Source organism: Antechinus flavipes, chromosome 6 (genome assembly GCF_016432865.1).
Source record: "Antechinus flavipes isolate AdamAnt ecotype Samford, QLD, Australia chromosome 6, AdamAnt_v2, whole genome shotgun sequence".
NCBI classification, from domain to species: domain Eukaryota; kingdom Metazoa; phylum Chordata; class Mammalia; order Dasyuromorphia; family Dasyuridae; genus Antechinus; species Antechinus flavipes.
In genome coordinates, this window is record NC_067403.1 from 121621047 (window position 1) to 121642066 (window position 21020).

General features: G+C 35.6%; 1 protein-coding gene and 1 long non-coding RNA gene across 3 annotated transcripts in view; both read right to left on the reverse strand.

Annotated features, from left to right (window-relative positions):
• LOC127541132 (uncharacterized) overlaps positions 1-21020 on the reverse strand; it is a 217064-nt gene that overhangs the window by 33554 nt on the left and 162490 nt on the right. The gene's annotated exons all lie outside the window — the stretch shown is intronic.
• The window catches only part of ACSL1 (acyl-CoA synthetase long chain family member 1), a 93256-nt gene that overhangs the window by 19261 nt on the left and 52975 nt on the right, over positions 1-21020 (reverse strand). The window contains exons 5-13 of one of the 2 annotated variants that reach the window (XM_051966241.1): positions 17845-17946; positions 10800-10899; positions 10381-10559; positions 8159-8191; positions 7905-7956; positions 7080-7153; positions 4617-4694; positions 1173-1307; positions 316-450 (exon numbers count right to left, since the gene is read on the reverse strand). In XM_051966241.1, coding sequence (XP_051822201.1) covers positions 316-450; positions 1173-1307; positions 4617-4694; positions 7080-7153; positions 7905-7956; positions 8159-8191; positions 10381-10559; positions 10800-10899; positions 17845-17946 — 888 coding nt within the window. Of the gene's footprint in view, positions 1-315; positions 451-1172; positions 1308-4616; positions 4695-4760; positions 4839-7079; positions 7154-7904; positions 7957-8158; positions 8192-10380; positions 10560-10799; positions 10900-17844; positions 17947-21020 lie in introns of both variants that reach the window. The other variant, XM_051966240.1, reaches the window with a different exon arrangement.

A 21020-nucleotide genomic window follows, 5' to 3' on the forward strand; every position in this document is an offset into this window, starting at 1 on the left:
CTGCTATAGAAAGAGCAGTAGAAGCAAAGCAACTGGGTATAAGGTCCATCTCTGATGCTATGTACCCCTATAATTCTGGGCAAGTGATTCCTTTTTCTCAGACCTCAGTAAAATGAGAAGTTTGGATAAGACAGCCTCTAAAGTCCCTTCTAGCTCTGTGGCAATGACTAAATTTCAAAATTTATGTATTCCAACAGTAAAATAAACACCCCCTCACACACATTCTCTCTATCCTCTTCCTCAAAGACCTGTTTAGAAATATGGACCCTGGATAGTTCATACAGGAAGAGAAATTGTTACATGTCCAGTTGTTACCTGAATCTTGTGGAAAATAATTTTATCCCACAGGCTGTTGTTTCTAATTATGCCACTTCGAAGTTCCGCCTCTTTCCTTTTGGAAGCAAAATCCAGGATCCACCGTTTCATCGTTGTGTTGGCCTGTCCAAAAATCTAAGAAGCCCAGTAATGATAACTAAATTGCTTCACAGAGTACTTTGAAACCCTCCCTCATGTCCAATGAAATCTGTACACCATTTAATTTTTGAAATTGATTTTTTACAATGAACACACAACTGATAATCTCCTCCCAGCTATTAAAGCTATTGTAGGTATGGTTCATGTCATGTTCCAATCTTCATTCTCTCCCTTCCTCTGCTTCTAACTTTCCAGACTTTGCTAGTATGCCTCCTCAGCTGCTGTCACAGCCTGGAATACCCCTGAACTCCTAAGGATTTCCCCAGCCCCCAGAACATCTCCTCCACCTTGTTAGCCATTGGGAGTTTCCCTCATATTTGAGTCTCCATTTTGGGGAGCAGCTCAGGCTGGCCACTTTTCATACTTCTGCCTGTGTTTCTGACTTTTTATACTTCAGCAGAACATCCTTGATTAAGTTTCCTCTTCTCTTCTCTTTTATTTTTTTAAGCTCCCTTTTGTACCCTTTCTCATTAGGATATAAGTTCCTAGAGGGCAGGGAATAACTTTCTTTTTTTACTCATTTATGTATTCTCAGTGATTAGCACAGTGCCTGGCACAAAGTAAACACTTAATAAATGCTTCTTACTTTTCCATATTTAATTTTCAGGGCATTTCAATATTATCCCATGCAGAAGACTCTTTCCTCCCTGAAATTAGAGTCTCCTCATTCCAATCGCCCTAAGTAGACTTAAACTTACTTTATCAAACATCCGGTTCAGCAGTCTTGGAACCACAGGGAAGATGGTGGGCTGAAGCATCTTGAGGTCATCCATAAGTAAGCGGATATCTCCTTGAAAGAATCCTATTTTAGCTCCATGACAGAGCATTACACACTGGAGAAGGGGAATAGGAAGGTGTAAATTCATGAATGATAAGAGGCCCCTTTTTGCTGTTATAGAAGCATAAGCCAGATTTCTTGGTAAGATTACCTCACTTTGGGTTCTGGTCACTAAGTTCCAAATATCTTTAAATTCTCTAACCCAGACACATCTCACCTAGCATTGTTCATTGGTATTCCATAAAAACATAAAGTTAGGTGAAATAATGTTACAGGAAGTAGTTAAACAGAATTTGTTCTATATGAACAATTAGCTGGAAGGTATTATGATGGAATATATAAAAATAAGATTTAAACAAATATTGTAAGGTTTTGTTTTTTTTGTTTTTTAAAATGAGTTATCTGTACAACAAAAGAGCCTGAAATCCTTGATAGTCTCTCTGGATCTCAGTTTCCTCATTTGTAAAATGAGGGGTTTAAACAAGATGATCTCTTGAGGCCTCTGAACATGGGTCAGAACATTAGTTTAATATCATTAACATTAATATCCACTGAAGTCCTTTGATGTTCAGTGTGGTATGAATAGTGGCTCTGCAGGACCTGGCAAAATTACGGTTTTAGGGGCCAGTCTGGCAATGGTCTGTGTTCTAGAGTCCAAGATCTGGCCTACTTAAGTCCAGGAAGGCTCATTATCAGGAAGGCAGCCACTAGATGATGAATATTCTCAGTTACAGTTCATGAAAGTGGTTTACTAAAGGCAGCAAATAATTATAGTTTTTAATGATGAAGGGAATCCTCACACTCATAAATCTATACATACTTGAAATATTATGAAATGAGTGTTTGGAGAAATCGATTATACAGGGTTTGCCTGCAAAAGAACTTTTGGTTAAATATTTAACATGTATTGGGCAACCTGCCCTCTGGGGAGGGGGAAAGGAGGGGAAAAATTGGAACAAAAGGTTTTGCAATGTCAATGCTGAAAAATTACTCATGCATATAGACTATAAATAAAAAGCTATAATAAAAAAATAAAATGTTAATAGAAAAAAATTTTTGGTTAAAATACTGGAGCCATTCTATATATATATTCTTCATATTAGATGATATATTTTAGGATTAAAACAATTTTTTAAATAACTTTTTATTGACAGAACCCATGCCAGGGTAATTTTTTACAACATTATCCCTTGCACTCACTTCTGTTCCAATTTTTCCCTTCCTTCCCTCCATCCCCTCCCCCAGATGGCAAGCATAAAACAATTCTTAAGATAATGGAGGATTTATTTTATTTATTAAAAGAAAGGATACTTGTCAACTTTTTGATTTTAGTTGAAGATACTATACCTTGCCTTGGTGATAACAAGAAAGTTCATTATCCTAAAGGGATAGGGAACTACTAATATAGAATAATATATACAGTTTCAGGTATGGTCCATATAGCAGATGTTTTTGCTGAATTGTTTTTGCCATGAGATCAAGTGGGAAGGGAAAAGGGAGAAGATATGACTGTGATATAAAGATAAATAAGTTCAATAAAACACATTAAAAATACTTCTTTATTAATCAACATAATTCACACTCCTAAAATGATTTCTTTGAAAGGGAAGATTGTATAAATAGAGCCTAAAAAACAATTGCAAAAATTATTAAGAATACAGTGGAACCATTTTTACATGAATTTCCATTCAAATGAAGGTAAAGAGAATTTTATATTTATTTATTTTATAGCACAATTCTAAATGATCCTCATATTTTGTATAAACTAGAATTTGGGGAGAATAATGTGACCCCCTACTTAAATCAATACTTTAAATGATAGACTGCGTAGGTGGAGAGAAGCAAATGTAAATTTTAGTTCCCAATGCTTTACTTTAATTTCAACTATTACCTAAAGCCCAAGTTTATTAGAATTTATTTTTACTATAAAAAGCTTACTTAAAAAAAAAAAAAATCTCCAAAAGACTATTTGTCTTTCAACCTCAGTGCGTCTCTCAGGCCGATGATGATGTTTTCACATATAGTGATACATTCCACTGTATAATGTCTTTTACATTCATTATATCCAATTAAATTAGCTTTTCTCTTCCAGGAACAATTCAATTTGTATTCAAAAGTGAAGATTTTCATTCAATATAGTTTATTTTGGGCAGCAAGGTGACACAGTAGATAAAATGCTAGGGCTGGAGGCAGGAAGATCCATCTTCCCAAGTTCAAATAAGGCCTCATATCCAACTATTAATATCTACATGACCCTTGGCGAGTCACTTAACCCTGTTTGCCTCAGTTTCCTCCTCTGTCAAATGTGTTGGAAAAAGAAATGGCAAACCATTTCCAATATCTTTGCCAAGAAAACCTCAACTGGGGTCATCACAAATTGTTGGCTACAACTGAAAACTGAACAACAATAAAATAGTTTCAAGGTGTCTTCCAGATCTTTAGTTCTACACGCATAGCCTTTTAAGAAACAGTGTACACCATCTATGAAACGAGGTTACAGAAGAATTTTTTTTATATTAACACAGTCTATTTAACTTCCTGCTAGTGATCAGGTTAAAGATGGCTATTAATTACCAGTGTGATTATTAGCGAGAAGGGACCACACCTTACAGAAATACTATTCCAGGGTTACAGGATAGTCAATAAACCCTGAAGCCAACTTCTCTGGTGCCTTAATTTTGCTCTGCATCTAATCTTTACCCTCAGATTTATAACCCTGAAAATGAGGTTGAGAAAGCATTCTTGGCTGGGTTGAGTTGTTATTTTTGTCAAGGCAATCTTGTCAAATCTACTTAGTGACTAGCTTCTTTTTCAAATAAAAAATAAGTCCATTTATACATCTTGTCCAATAATAACTAACATTTACCTAACACTTGAAAGTACTGTAAAACGCTTTATACATATTATTTAATTTGATTCCCTTAGTAACCCTGAGGAAATGGGTTTTATTAATATCTCCACTTTACAGAGGAGTGACTTATCCAGGGTCACATAACTAAAGCTGGATTTGAACTCAGGTCTTTCAATTTTAACCCCAACATTCTATCTGCATCCAGTTGCTTCAAGTGCTATGTAGAGGTGAATTATTTGCCTTATTAGAAAGGCAAAAAAGGACAAAATTATACAATATATTCACATTGACTTTAATTTCTAGGTCAAAAGACCAGGTAGTATTGGATTAGAAGATCAAATTTCTTTCTTAAACACTAAAAAACTGAGGTGAACTACTTATGTAGATGTGTTAGGCTTAACATCTAGGAATAGGATCTACACCTACACTTCTCCATAATCTGGGTCCTGTACATGACCCAAGGGAAAAGATTAATTTACATTACCATCCCACACTGTATCCCAATCTCCTTACCATCATTAACTGCTCATACATGTGAGCGAGTGGTAAATATGAAATGTGTATATCACTGGAGTTCAAACGAAGTGTTTTCTGTGAAAAGACAATAACTGAGAAAACATGCAAAAAAAATCCAATTGAAATAAATTCAGTGCCTACCTCCACAACTCTCTCAAACATATGGGCAAGAGGCAAGAAAGATATCAAAATGTCATCTGGAGAAGGAGCCACCACATTCTGCAAGCAAAGACACCAGCAGGGCAGAGAAGCACAAGACCATTAAAGATTTCCATTCATGACCCACCCCCTTATTTCCAAGCACATATTCTCTTAACTTTACAGAGGAAGATATTTTGGGATGTTTGAGGCTTTGATTTTATCCATTTATGGGAAACTCTTGGGGAGGAAAACTCTCTTTACTAATGTAGAAGCATTAGCAACTTAGAGTCTCAGACATTTGCCCAGGGACTTGGAGACATTAACTCTCTTGGCTGGGCTCATATAACCAGTATATGACATAAAGAGGACCTGAACCCCAAAGTTTTCCTGGTAAGGCTGGCTCTCTTTGCAATATACTCTCTTATGTATTTATTACTGACAAGTAATCAGTATTATCCAAAGAAGGATATTAAATGAGCAATTTGATATTTGCTCTACCATTTCTTTTCTAAAAGGCTTAAGCTGAATCCATTTAGATAGCTAAAACAATTCTCTCCCTTCTTACTTCATCCCTCCTCCGTCAGTTTTTGCTCTGTCAGGATATTAAGGGATTATGTGCTTTGCTTAGAATTTAAAACCCACCACAGCTACTTCCACCCTTCCCAGCAAGATCAGTTCCTTCAGGTCAGGAATGCAGGAAGTCACATCCCAATACAAGCAAATAACATTAACATTACAAAGAGGAAAAAGAACCCAGCACCAATATACTTGTACTATGGAGCTTGAAAGTGGTTTCTGTAACTAGAGTCTTAACATCATTCTTCATTTAAACCAGTATTTTATCTCCCATTTTGAATATCCATTGATTTCAAATAAACTTCAGGCCAACACAAAATGATCTGTTGCCCCCTGTAAATAAAATCTCTACCTGTATACCTATGAGGAACATTCCTAATACCTGCTGCCTAAATTTGATCTAACCTTTATAAGGCTTACATTGGACTTTAAATGCAAGCAAGGCATGTGAGTTTGTACAGGGTGGTAATAAACTTATAACAAAATTCTAGCCAAAATAAGCTATCTGTCAGTGGTTGGGCTGATGAGCTAACATGAGAGTGGTATTCTGCTTTCCATTTTTGTCATCTTACATCCTCAAGAATCTATCACAAATTCTACCCCAGTTAGAGTAATTTTAATACCAATCCTGGGCAAACTTGTTAGTTACAGAAAATACCAAGGAGGAATTCCTTAGCCATTATACTGTAGTTATACACCAACCCAACCTAACCTGCTTCTCAACCACCTGTCAATTCAAAGGACAAGATCTATGAAGGATATCATTTAGAGGAATCCAACTAATTCTTTTTTCCACATCCTCTGATTTAGAACTGAAAGAATTTCCTATCAGTCTGATTTTAAGTTTCTATAGACTTGAAACTCCCATTTCATTTCTATAATTGATTTTTTTTAAAAAGTCTTACATAAATATATCACCTCCCTTAATTTTTCTCAAATAACAAGTAAAAATTTCACTTGAATAAGATGCTGAACACATTTAAAAAGTGCTTTGGGGTGGGAGATTAAGCGAAAGTCTGAACAACAAGAGCCCAAAGAGATGTTATCTCATTTTTCAATAAGACTTCATTCCCTGAGCCTGTTTAGAGTGGAAATCTGCCATAAAAATCAGCATTTTAGGAGTACTGACAAAATCAGATGAGGTGGGCAAAAAAGAATTTCTTTGCAAGACAAAAGTAACATTGATTGTTCTAATACTACACATCAAATAAGGGATTGCCTAAGTCCCACACGGGGTGAGAAGTTAACAAATATTTTAGGTGAACATTAAGGCAGCTGGGATGACAAATTTTAAACTTCATACAAGAAGAAGATGGTAGATCTTAGAAAATTAAGATGATCCAATAGTATTAATAAGCCTACCTATCTAGCATAATTTAGCATCCTCAAAGAGATGCTAACATGTCATGAGTCAAGCAGATACAACACATTTAGGCCATCATTTAAACTCCTTTTTTTTTCCCCCTTAAAAATTTTTTTATGGCAACATCGAATTGTAATTTCACTGTCCTCGTTTTTAAAAGCTTTTATCAACCAATCTGCTTCCACAGTAGCAGGTGGGAGTTGGGATGCAGGGTCCTGACATCACCATTTTAGAGAAGGGAACCTTATAAATGTTTCACCCACATTTCAATGAAATTCAAAAACTGCCCATAATTTCAACTGAATCACCAAATTATGTATTATGTACTTAAATTATTGAGGCTTAAAGCCAAGGGTCATTCCACTGTTTCCAAAGGTTACCTCTGTCACTTTCACAAAAGCGGAACAGTCGCTGACTACATTTTGATGAGTGATCAATGCACCTTTGGGATTGCCTGCAGAACAGAGGGGAAGCAAAAGAGAATTAAAGCCAATGAAACACATTCTAAAAAAGAGAACAATTATTTCCTATATGGTAGGAACTACAAATATTATCTCATTTAATCCTCACAACAATTCTGGGAGGTACTATTATGATCCTTTCAATGACTGTCATATCACATTCCACTACCAACCAATCCCTCTTTCAAAATCCAGCAGCTGGGCTGAGTAAACTTTACTGTACTTGATTGTTTGTTATACACATGGCCCGATTTTGAATGATAGATAGCATTAAGGGAAATCCAGGGATTCCTACTGTCAAAATCAGCTATGATATCATCTGCCTTAGAGAATGGGTGCATTCACCAACAATTATTTGAGACCCCTACTGAATGAGATAGGTTACATACTTGCATTCTCTAGTAAGCTGGAACTAGATTAAAATATATTTGGGAAATATTTAACAAAAGAAATAAAAAGCAATAGTAAAACCTAGATTTAAAACATTTTAAAATGAAGTCAATATGCAGCCCATAGAGATCCTTATGTAGTTGTATAGTGGCTGCCATTTTGATTTGAGTTCAATACTTTTGCACTACTACATATCCAATACAAGGGGGCACATTTTGGGTCAGCTTGAGCAGTCCTCACAATCTATCTACTGCAACTGAGATTACAAGGGTGAGAGAAGGGTTTTATTCTCTGAAAGAAGTACAAGCCTTCCAGTTTTTATGCAAACAAAGGTTCTCCCATTTTGGAACCTACCTGTCGTCCCACTGGTGAAACAAATCACAGCGAGGTCACCAGGCGATGGAGGCTAAAATGGTTAGGAACAAATTTAGTAGAAGCCTGAAAGAAGGCAGTCAAGGATAACGCATTCCATGTATGCTAAGTCTCTACTGCTTTCCTGAAATGACTTGATGGTTTTCATGCCACAGAAAGAAGGAAGTTCTGAGTTGACAACAGCCTCAGACATTTTGGCTCAAAGCTCTGATGGGATGATTTCCTTACTTACGTACCTTTGGTTTCCTCCTGTTAGCTCTTCCCAGGTCCTAAGACAGAGAACAGGGGAAAATATATGAATTACCATTGGATATGGTCTTGATGCTACATGTCAGGAGCAGTGCTTCTTAACCTTTTCTGTGTCTTGGACTCCTGTGGCAGCTTAGAGCCTATGCAGAATAATGTTTTTAAAGGCCTAAAATAAAGTCCATAGAATCAGAAAAGAAAGCAACTATATTGAAATAGTCATCAAAATTTACATTTTTTCAAGTTCATGAACTCCAGTTGAAGAACTAATGAGTTGTTAGCAGGTTTGACTAGATGGGTAGATCAGAGAAATGTCAGAGACATATATACCCATAAATGAGGAAGGCAGAATCGAAGTCTTACTTAAGGGAATAGTAAAGGATGACTTTTGTCATCCTCATTATGTTGAATTAGTTAATCATGGCAGACCACAGAGATTAGAACTTGCTTTGAGGAAGTAGCTAACTCCCAAATGAAGAAAACATAATCTTCGGAATCAAATAACTATAGTAATTGGGATTAAACTAAGCCTGAGCCTAATTAAGTACTATTCTTCACTTTTCCAGAGTTTACTGTTCTTACAGAAGAGATGCTAAGGTCTTTGGTGTTGGAAACAAACTGTGTTATTTGAAGATGGCAAATGTTCTGCCTATTTTTAATATAAATTTCTTCTGATATTACTGTTCTCTGATACAATTTTTCCAGCCTAGGAGGTATGACTTATAGATACTCTCTTTACAAATTTGGATGTGTACATAAGAGAACATGTATGCTCTACACACACACATGAATCCTGCCAGTGCAATGCAATGAATACATTAAATTCAGTGAAAAAGGCAAACAGATCCTCTACAAGAGAGGGATTTAATGTTGGTCCAGCTTAGAGAGATCCAACTACTTCTATTTTTCTATGAAAAGCCTGTGAGGTTCTAGAAATCTGTATTTGTAAAATCCCCTATCTGTCCAGCCATTTTTATAAAAAGAAATTAATATTTAAGATGCTTCAGGGGGGCATATTGGAAGGATATTCGAAATAGTTTCTCAGACTCCTAGGAAGTGAATGTTTGGATGGATTAAGAATAATAACTTGTTTTCATAATGCTTTCAAGTTTGCTAAGTGCTTTTATCTCCTTCTCAATCTTCTTGTGACATAATTGCTATTATTTCTATCTTTCATAAAGAAATGGAAGCTCAGATAAGTCAATTGACTTACCTACAATCACAAGTTCATAGGACCTCAGATTTAAGTTATGGAAGAGACCAGTGGATCTACGTAGGCAAACTCCCCTAACTTTTTAATTAAGAAAACTGAGGCCTAAAGAGGCTGACTTTCTCAAGATCACATTAAGGTAGTATCAGAAGTGGGAATTAACCCATTTTACCCTAATGCTAGGAAAGATTGAAGGCAATAGGAGAAGGAGATGGCAGAGGGTAAGATGGATAATGTCATAGAAACAATGAATGTGAACTTGGACAGACTTGGGGAGATAGAAGTATAGAAGGCATGTTATGATCCACAGGGCATAAAGAATTATGCTTAAAGAAAGATGCTTAATAATAAGCATCATCACAACTACTTGGCTCCAATCCATGTATTCTAGCCACTGTGCCATGCTGTCTTTCAAGTATCAGACTTCCAATTTGTAGAAACATGAAAATCTAATTCACATTCATAGGAAGGCATGAGTTGCTTTAGAAAGTCTGATTCCAAACCATGGTTTTCTCATGCTCTTAGGTCAGAATAAATATACCTAAATATTTGGTAACTTCAACATTCCTCAAATTGTGTTATCTGTCAGTATAAAGTCTGGTGGACACGTGAGTTGTATGTCCTGAGACAGAGAAGGATTTGTATTTTCTTAGTTAAATAACAGGGCTAGGGAAAATGATCAACTCAGCTTAAAAGTATAGTCTATCAAGATGGAACAGTTTAAAGCCAATTGGCATGCACAAGTATTGAAATCCATGATCTTGCCTTCCTTGGACTATGATACTTGGACCAAGGAGCCAATTAACCCCTTAATAAAAAAATTCACACATAGAAAGATATAATAAGGAAAGCATTGGATTTAGAAATTAGGGAACCTGAATCCTAGTCATATCTCGCCACTAACTAGTCGTGTGGTTTCTGGCAAGTCACTGACACTGAGGTCCTTTCCAGCTCTAGAATGATATGAGTCCCCTTGGTAGCAGAATGATTCTGTGTAGTTACCTCAAGTGCTTTCATGCTCATTACTTCCACCCCACATTTCTTGCCTCGTTCCACGAGATCACTGTCAAAAGGATCCATGATGATTATGGTTTTAAGACCTGGGGTTAGCTTGTTTTCTACAGATTCTAACATGAGGTCGACTTTCTCTGGCTTATCAACAAAAACCAAAGACAGTTCAGCTAGAAGAGAAAAAGTAGAATTAAGATTAAACTTGGTATTATTGAAGGCCTGAGTACTATTTAGTACCATGATATTTGCTGCACATTAAAGCAGCATTAAATTCTTTTATACTTTAAGCAGATTAGATAATGCCACTTAAACAACCCCCCTCCCAATTAAACAAAAGAAAAATATTCAAAAGAATCAAGTTTAATCAATTGTTAAGCCAACATCCAATTGAAAGAACAAGAACAAATTACCTTTATTAATTATGTACGTTATCGCTTCATTTCCAAGGGTATCATAAAGAGGGACCACCACCATTGAGTATGCATAGCAACCTTGTTCGATAATCACCCACTACATGGTGGGGGTTGAAAGAGAAAACAAAAACAAAATAAGATTATAGAAGCATTACATACTAAAAGTTCATCTTAAAAACATCTGGCTGTGTGCTCGATACCATGCCCAGAATGTATAGAAGACAAAGCAATATAAAATGCATTTCCTGCCTTCAGGGGCTTTTAGTCTCGTCAAGAAAACAAGGCATAAATATATATGACTATGTGTTTATGAACTTACATAATATAAGGATTCTATTGTGTAACATAATAGCTAGAAAAAAAACAAAACAAACAAACCTACACTGAATGGTCTTTAGGTATGTTTAGAACTAGGGAAATGGCAGTCCTACTGCTTATGCCCTCAAATAACATTTACAGTACTGTGTTCAGTTCTGGATCTTCTAGAATGATATTGAGAAGTGAAAGCAAATCCAATGGAAAGCAGTTAGGATGGCAAGAAGCTTAGAGATCATGCTCATGTCATTATCAGGTTTGAAGAAACTAGAGATTTTAGCCTAGAAAAAGGAAAACTTGGTGGAGATGGCAAGATGAGCATCCTTCAAATACTTGAAGACAATAATCTTATGGAAGAAGGCTCAGATTTCTGCATGCAAGTTGCAGAAAAGCACTAGTGATTTTGATATAAGAAAAAACTACCTAAGCATTAGAGGTTTCCAAAAGTGGAATTTTTTAGAGGTTGAAAGGGGATGAGGAAGGGACACCCTTCGCTGGCAATATTCAAATAGAAGCAGGATGACCAACTGTTGAAGGATTCCTCTTCAGGTGGGGTTTGGCCTAAATGGCCTCTGAAATCTCTTTCAACTGAGGTTTTTCTGAGCTTCTGTGAAGGCAGAACATAATAAAGGGTCAAATAAGTTGTACAGGCAATAAATGTTGAGCAAAGATGGATATTTGTTGAAATCCAAGGCAAATTATTCAACAGTACAAGTCTTTGCTTCAACTACTGCTACTGAAGAGACCAAAGGTGATCAGTTCTATGAAGACCTATATATAACATGTAGAAATAACGAAGATGTCATATTCATCAAAGGGGATTGAAATGTTAAAATATGAATTCAAATGATAATTGGAATAACAGGAAAGTTTGACCTTGGAGTACAAAATGAAGCTGGACAGAGACCGATATACTTTTGTTAAGAGAACTTATTGGTCATAGCAAACACTTTTTTCCAACAACCCAAAAATATGGGTTGAATATTATATGAATATTAACACATGATCAGTATTGAAATCAGATTGATTATATTCCTTGAAGCCAAAGGTAGAGAAGTGCTATACAGTAAGTTAAAACAAGACCTAATATTGACTATGGTTCAGATCATAAGTTTCTTATTCAAAATTCAGACTTAAATTGAAGAAAGTAGGGAAAACCATCAGACTATAAGTATGACTTAAATAACATCCCTTGTGAATATGAAATGAAAATGAAGAATAGACTTAAGGAATTAAATCTGGTAGACAGAGTGGTTGAAGAAATATGGATAGAAGTTTGCAATATTGTATAGGAGATGGCAAACAAAATATTTCAAAGAAAATAATGAGCAAGAAAGCAAAATGGCTGTCTGTTGAAGCTTTATAGATAACCAAGGAAGAAGGAAAGTGAAAGGGAAAGACAGATTTAACTAAATATAGAATTCCAGAGACTAGCAAGGAAAGATAAGATTTTCCTAAATGAGCAATGTAACGAAAGAGAAGAAAATAATAGAATGGGAAAGACAGATCTCTTCAAGAAAATTAGAAATATAAAGAGAGCATTTCATGCAAAAATAGGCATCATAAAAGACATAAATGGTGGAGACTTAACAGAAGTAAGGAAGATTAAAAAGAGGAGTCAAGAATATACAGAACTATACAAGAAAAATCTTAACATCACCAATAACCACAATAGTATGGTTATTGATTTAGAACCAGACTTCTAGGAGAATGAAGTGAAGTGGGCCTTAGGATGGAATTCCAACTGAGCTATGTAAAATCTTAAAACATGATGCTGTTTTAGTGCTGCATTCAATATGCCAGCAAATTTAAAAAAACTTTACAGTGGTTGTTGTTTTGGAAAAGTTCAGTTTATGTCCCAATCCAAAAGAAGGATGATCCCAAAGAATGTTCAAAGTATCAAACAATTGGACTAATTTATCTACCAGCAAGGTTATATCTAAGATTCTGCATGCTAGGCTTTAGTAATACATGACCCAAGAGTTACCAGAACAGCAGACTGGGTTTTGAAGAGACAGAGGAACTGAGGACCAAATTGATTGCCAACACCTGAAGGATTATGGAGAAAAAAAGGGAGTACTAGAAAAAAACATTACTTTTCTTTCATTGACTGCACTAAAGCCTTTGACTCTGTGGATCAGAACAAAATGTGGCATGTCCTCAAAGAGATGGGAGTACCAGATCATCTTATTTGTCTCCTCATTCCCTCAGCAAAAATAAATAAATAAATGTATGAATAAATGAATGGATAAATAAATACATAAATGGAAAACTCCCCCAAACTGGTTCCATCACTTCCTGGCAAAGCAAAGAAATGGAAGCAATGTCAGATTTTATATTTTTGCGCTCAGAAATCATTGCAGATGGTGACAGCAGCCAAGAAGTTAAAAGACACTGGCTCCTTGGAAGAAAAGCTATTGTTGTTTGTCCTTCATTCTTGAATAGGATCACAGTATCAGGGAAGTGATGCTACAACATGCAAGTGAAGTGGGTTTAAATGAGGGAGGAAGGAAAGCTATGACATACTGGAAGGAAAGCTTACAAAGAGCAGACACATCACCTTGCCAACAAAAGTCCATGTAGTTAAATCTATAGTTTTTCCAGTGGCAATGGATGAACATGACTGTTGAACTATAAGGAAGGTTGAGCTCTGCAGAATCAATGCTTTTGAACTGTGATGCTCGAAAAAGACTTTTGAGATTTCCCCTGAACAGCAAGGAGATCAAATCCATCAATACTTAAAGAAATCAATTCAGATTATTCATAATAAGTACTTTGTCCACATAATGAGAAGATAGAACACATTGGAAAAGACTCTTTGTTGGGCAAAATTGAAGGCAAAACAAAAAGGGATTGCAGAGGATGAGATGGATAGTGTTATGGAAGCCATGAACATGAGCCTGAATAAACTTTGGGAGATAGTGAAGGACAGAGGATACTATGGTCCATGGGGTCACAAAGAGTCAGACATGATTAAACAACTGAAAAATGACAAAGAAGGAAATATTATTATGGGCTAGTGTGGCCTTGAGAAATTTTACAAGCTCAGAATGCTCACTATAGGCTGAGCATCAATAGCCCATATGAACATTTGCACTAGATTCTCTAATTGTGCATCTCAAATTTCTTTTGAGCTAATTCAATTCTGCTTTGCTTAGAGAACCTTCCCTTACACCTTCTCTGATGAGGGCATGCCATGCTGGATGGTCCTATGTCAGTGTCTCCCATGTCATGCAATCACTTCTAAGTTTCTTAAGAGAGACCTTGAGAATATCCTTGTATTGTTTTTTCTATCCATAAGCGAGCACCTGTCCTGTGTGAGTTTTCTATAAAATAGTCTTTTTGGCTAGTGAACATATGGCATTCGAACAATGTGGCCAGCCCATTGAAGTTGTTCTCTGCAGCAGAGTGAATGAAAGACAATGAAAATAAAACGGAATTACGATTTAATGGAAGTCTGGAATGTCAAGCAAAGACTGAGTTTTATTCAATGAGCAAAGGCGAAAATCACTGAAAATTCCAACAGAGTGACATAACCAAAGTAGCATTTTATTTGAAGGTTAATCTAGACTGGATAAAAAGAGACAAAGAGATAATTTAGTTAGGAAATTTCTAATCCAAAGGAAGTTTCCAGTCAGGTGTGGCCTAAGAGCCTGAACTAAAAATAGTGATAGTAGGAATGGAAAGAAAGGGCACATACAAAGTTACTCTAAAGTAAGAATTAGTAGAATTCAATGGTTGATTGGATATGAAAAGCCAAGTAGAGGAAAGTCAAAAATGACTTAAAAGCTTTGGGTCAAGATGAAAGGAAATGTTTATTATTTACAGAAATAAGGAATTTGGACTAGGAGGCAGGAGGAGCTCTTAGATACATATATTTTGATGGGAAGTGAAAGCTATTACTGTATCTATCTTATAGCTGAGAAAATAGAAGCAGATAGTAGTTAAGTGACTCACCAGGGTCACACATCTATTAAGTATCTGAAAACAGATTTGGATTCAGGTCTTCCTGACTCCAGGACCAGCACTCTAGGAAACAGTATCAAATAGATCACTCTCCAGCCTCCACCCCCTATATAATAAAAATCTGAAAGGTAAGGGGAGGTGTCAGCAGAGAAAGAGGGATTCAAGAAAGAGAAGTATAGGGGACCAAGATTCTTGAGATGGCAGAAGATAAACTTTAAAGTACAGGTAAAGGCTAAAGAAGGAAGATCAATTGTGAAAAAAAGAAAAGATAGCATGAAACTTTGAAGTAAAATGATGAAAAGATAAGGCTGCTCATGGGGATGGCTTCTTCTTTTTCTTTCTTTTTTTTTTTTTTTTCTGATAAAGTAGGTAATGGAACTTTAGGCAATTCTGCCTAATAGAGCCTTGTTATAGTTATTCAGTTGTTCAGAGTGTCTGACTCTTTGTGATCCCATGGGCCATATCTTTGAAATAGATATGAAATAGATATTTACAAAAATACTGGTGGTTTTGCCATCTGGGGGAAGGGATGGGGGGAAGGAGAGGAAAAACTGGAATAAAAGGTTTGGCAATTGTCAATGCTGTAAAATTACCCATGCATATAACTTGTAAATAAAAAGCTATCATAATAATAATAATAATAATAAGAAGAAGAAGAAGAAGAAGAAGAAGAAGAACAGCAAAATAAATAAATAAATAAAAATTAATTAATTAATTAAAAAAATACCATTGTTTTGCCATTTCCTTCTCCAGTGGATTAAGTAAGCAGAGGTTAATTGACTTTCCCAGTCACACAGCTACTAAGTGTCTGAAGCCACATTGAAACTCAGGACTTCCTGACTCCAGGCTCAGCACTCTATCCATGAGCTACTTAGCTGGCTTCAATAAAATTCTAAGGGGTCTTTTTTATTTCCTTTTTATATTAATTATTATTTTTTCTGGTTATACATGTATATCAACTTTTGATATACACATTTCTTTGTGAATCATGTTGGGAGAGAAAAATCTTAAGAAAAGGGAAAAACCACGAGAGGAAAAAAAAAACAGAAAAAAGAAATGAACATAGCATGTATTATTTGCTTGTAACTCAAGATCTATCATGTCTTTTTAATCATACAAAGAAATCTATATAGTTAATAAGAATTGAATTAATAAGCTGGTAAAAGGAGAACTTGGCAAAATCCAGGAGAGGTGGAATACAGACAGTTATCTGATCCTTTCACCTGACACCAGAAGAGGCTGTCTTCTTTAGAATTGTTATGCCACATGGATCTGCACAACTCTGAGGAACATGTGTTTACAAACCCAAACACAGCTGTCATATCTAGACAGCTAGTTCAGAACAAGAGCTAGATCAAAACTTCATCTGCCCAAACTTGGAAGTTGCTCGTGAAGTTCAAAACACTTATTCTTCTGACTTGGGAAAGCAGAAATAGTAGAGGAAGTTGCAAGAGTCTTAGAACATTTTAATGTCATTGGAATTGCATTAAAACTTCTGGGACACTTTGTATATATACGCTGCATATACCCACTTCTTGGGTGTTCCCGCTTCCTTCTCCTTGGTCCCACCCACATCTCTGTTTTCTCTTGCTTTTTCTCTGTTTTTCTACCTCTTGGTCTGTCACTCCCTTTACCACAAGAAAAAATCATGGCTTTCTTAAATAGGAATGTTCAATAGAGTACAACGTGTTGTTTGCTCACTGCATGAAGGCAGAAACAGAATGCATTCCTGCAGAAAATGCTATTTTAATGTAGCATAAAAGAAAACATATAACCTTTTAAGCAGTCTAACTATAAGGAAGAAAAAAATGTAGTTATTGTTCTCTTATGAAGTAAACAACCCGCCATATTTTTTGCTTTGTTATAAAATTGTCCTTTCATAGGATAGCTAATTTATTCACTTATTGTATATATTTTCTTTATTTATACTTAAACAATATCCCAGATTTAAAATTTAAGAAGGAAATCTAGATTTCTGCCTAAAGACTTTTATTTTTGTATATGATAGATGACATGGCAAAATGACAGTATACCAGTCCAGCTGGTCAAAAATAACTATGAGGAATATTATTATGATGTTAAACTACATCTTAAATGGAAACTGTTCCTTATGATGATTGATTTAGTGGCAGAATAACTTAATTGCTTTTGCATTATCAAATCTCAAAAGTCTCTAATTTGTGTTTAATTGATTTGCTCAATATTTGTATTTACATTGACAGATATGTTACTGTTTGGTATAAAGGACAAAATAAAATGTTGTGAGCGGAAAGTCAATATAGGCTAGTCCTAAGGTACTTTCTTTTGCATTGTTGACAATCCTCAAGGAATTTAATTTTTAACTTTTATGATCTTACTAGAACAAAAATATCCTTTGCAAGAACAAAAAGGGAGTAGTTTTATTATGGCTTCTACCCATTTACTAAATTTTAATATCTTAATTTTTTTTTTTTTACTAAAGGTCTTGAACTAAGAAATTTTCTCTGTCCCATACATGTTTTGATGTTTTAATAACAGTATGTGATCAGGCATCCTTATTAGAAAGGACAGTCACCAAAAGAACATTGGCTTGTGTTCCTTTGAAATGCTAGGGATTTATATAAAGCCAGGCTCTCAGAGAGGCAGAACACAAGGCATTATTGTACATGAAAGCAGCTGAGAACTCTAATAACTAATTCACTCCTGAGCATGATCAACAATCAAAGCAAACTAAAAGGCTAACGACCACGTAGTCAAACAGTTCATTCTTAATCATTACTACCTCGGGCCTATTTTGAGCAAAGATGCCAAAATATTGATCTGGTGATGCCTTGTAACCCTTCTGGAGCAGTGCTGAGCCCACACACTCGGCCTTATCTGCAACCTGAAATAAAAGGAAAATCAGTTGAATAATTTCATGGGAGGCAATTGGCAATCATACAAATGTAGTCCTATTAGGTAAATGGCCAATTCATGAAATGATGCAGCCTTGACACAAAGACAGGATGGAGAGATGGAAGGAGATCAGTAACTCCTATTGAGATGACAAAGGTTTCACAGAGAGTTTCTCACAATTTTGCAAAGTAAAGAGAATATTTTAATCTTTTTTATAAATATAAGGAAACTGTAGCTTGGGGAGGTAGTCACTTGCCTGTGATACTGCACTAAGGTTTAGGGCCAGTATTAGAACACAGATCTGGAGTTCTTATTACTAGAACACACATGTGTGTATAAGCAAGTATCCTTGATTGACAATTTTGCATTATATAAACTAAATACCATTTGATAATCTCAGAGCAGCACTTTATTAAAGGAACTCATGCTGAATTTTTTAATAAAATAATCTGCACTCTTAACTATCAGTTTTCTTTTTTGTATTTTATGTTTTCTCAACATGGGACCTCTTCACATGTGTTAATAATGCTATGCAAAACTGCCCAAGGTTTTTTGATTTTAGGCAAATACAGGAAAAAATAGCATTGCTTTCAATGTCCTTTTTAAAGCAAAGGCTAAAAAGTTTTAAACTCAGGACTGCTAAATACAAATTCTTTGCAATATTATAGACATCATCATCCTACAGATTTTTCAGAAACACAGGAAGACCTAAAATGTAACTCGAGATCCTGACTTCAATTGGCCACCTCCATCCCTATTAACAAGTTGCCTCTCAGGACAACTCTAGTACAGAGGCAGCTGGTAACCCAGTGAACAAAGCACTGGGCCAAGAGTCAGGAAGATCTGAGTTCAAATTCACCCTGAGACTTCATAGCCAAGTAAGTCTGGGCAAATCATTTGACTTCTCTTTACCTCAGTTTTTACAACTGTAAAATTGGGATAATAATAACTTTTATCTCTCAGAGTTGTCATAGGAATCAAATAAGATAACAGTAAAGTGCTTGGCACAACACCTGGCACATAGTAGGTGCTTAATAAATGTTTATTCCTTCTTGGCTACACACCCAACAACTATCTTCACATCTTCAGTGCCCTATACTTTGCCTATCTTTAAAACAAAACAAGTAACAATAACAAAACCCCAAACCCCCACCCACACGATACTTGCTTAGGCCTCTCTCTCTACCTCCCTCCCTTTCCTCTTCCAAACTCCTCTGCTCCCCTTCCTTCCTTCAATTGCCTTTCCTCTCCCACTCTATTAAAACTGTGCCTTCAACAAGCCATTGGCTAAATCTAATAATCCTTTTTTTTCACTATTTTTTCTTGGTTTTCTGAAGGCAGGGACCCTGGTGACTATGCACGTCTGGACCATTTATACCTTCCAAAGCATTCCTCTTTTTTTGCCTCTTTCTCACCTCACTCTGCTTTATCTTTAGCCTAATCACAACTTACCCTTTATAGAACCCTGTAAGTTTTGGAAAGTGTTCTTTAAAACTGCCTTGTGAGGTAGGCAGTATAGACACCACAATACCCACTTTAACAACAAATGAGAAAAACAAAGCTCAGAGGGTCTCTCTGAGACCTGTCCAAAGCCTACAGCTCTAGCTGGAGGAGGTGGGGGCACATACTTGGATACTTTTCAAACTTAATTGAAGTTTCTACTCTGGATCATACTCTCATTCTACTTAGAGAAGGGTAGATATTGGCAAGGCTGAGTTAATTGATCACCTCAGAGACTACTGTTAATAGTTTAATATTTATAACTGTGGAGGGAAGGCTCAGAAAAATATTTGCAATTTCAAATTTTTTTTTAGTTTAGTTTTATTTTTGAGGATGGGTCTCCCTATATCAAGAAGGCTGGGAGTGCAGTGACCACCCTCAAACTCCAGCCCTTATTAGAAAGCCTGGTGCCCTTCCCTACAGACTCCTTTTCTCTTTCCCTCTTTTGATTCAGGAGGGTTTACCATATTAATGCTGACTCAGAACCTGACCTCTAGCAATCTATTAGCCCAGCCTTCTGGGAAACAAGGATTACAAGTTTGGTTTATCAAGATCACCAGAGTGTTTTTTTTTTTTTAAATAGCTAAATTTTAGATATTCTTCAAAAGTAAATCTGTAATATGTTAGACAGGAACTTTGGAAAATAGTCCAAACAATACAGAATACCTTAATATCTATAGCATCATCAGAGAATGCTGGTTAGAAAATGACAATGCTAAATTTAGATTATAGCCATATGTGTGTGTGTATATATAAATTATAGCTATACATGTAGGTATATAGATAGATAATATAAATGCATATATATACACATACACATCTGAGTCATATATAGATAATAGCTATATATGTAAGCTACACATATGTGTGTAACACATAATATATGCTTATATAGATTCCAGTATATATATTTGAAGAACTAGAAGACATATTTAAACACATGTGACACCAAAGATAATTTATTAAAATTTTCTTTGACAGTTGTTTTATTATACTACAGGATCTAGTATAATTAATAATCAATCTAGTTATAATATCAATGTTATAATTACATTCTCTAATGATTCACTGTTTGCAAATCACTTTCTTTGCACTGTGAAGTAGGTAGTATGTATAAGTGGTATCAACCTTATCTTACAGATGAGGAAACTGAAAAATCCACTGGGTGGATAAAATGACTTTCTCAGGCTCATCTAGTTAAGAATCACTGGTGCTGGAATGTTTTATTCTTCATCTTTTCATAATTAAGAGAGCTCTAGTTGACAGAATGAATGAACTAAGTAAATTAGTTTTTCCTTGATGTGATGTAAAATAAGAGTTCAAAGAAAAGACATTATTTTAATTAAGCTAAAGAGAATCTCCCTAACCCCATTCCTTTGGTCCTAACAAGAATGAGGAGTTCTTTGAATATCTACTCACTGTCCTATCCCAACCACCTCCCACTAAAGATAAAGACTCAAGAAAATAAAAATCTTTTGGAAGCATTCTCTCAAAACCGCTGGCTAGAGATGAAAACTGGGAATTTTTAAGCCTCAGCTTAAGAAGTGTGGCTACCTAAGTGGC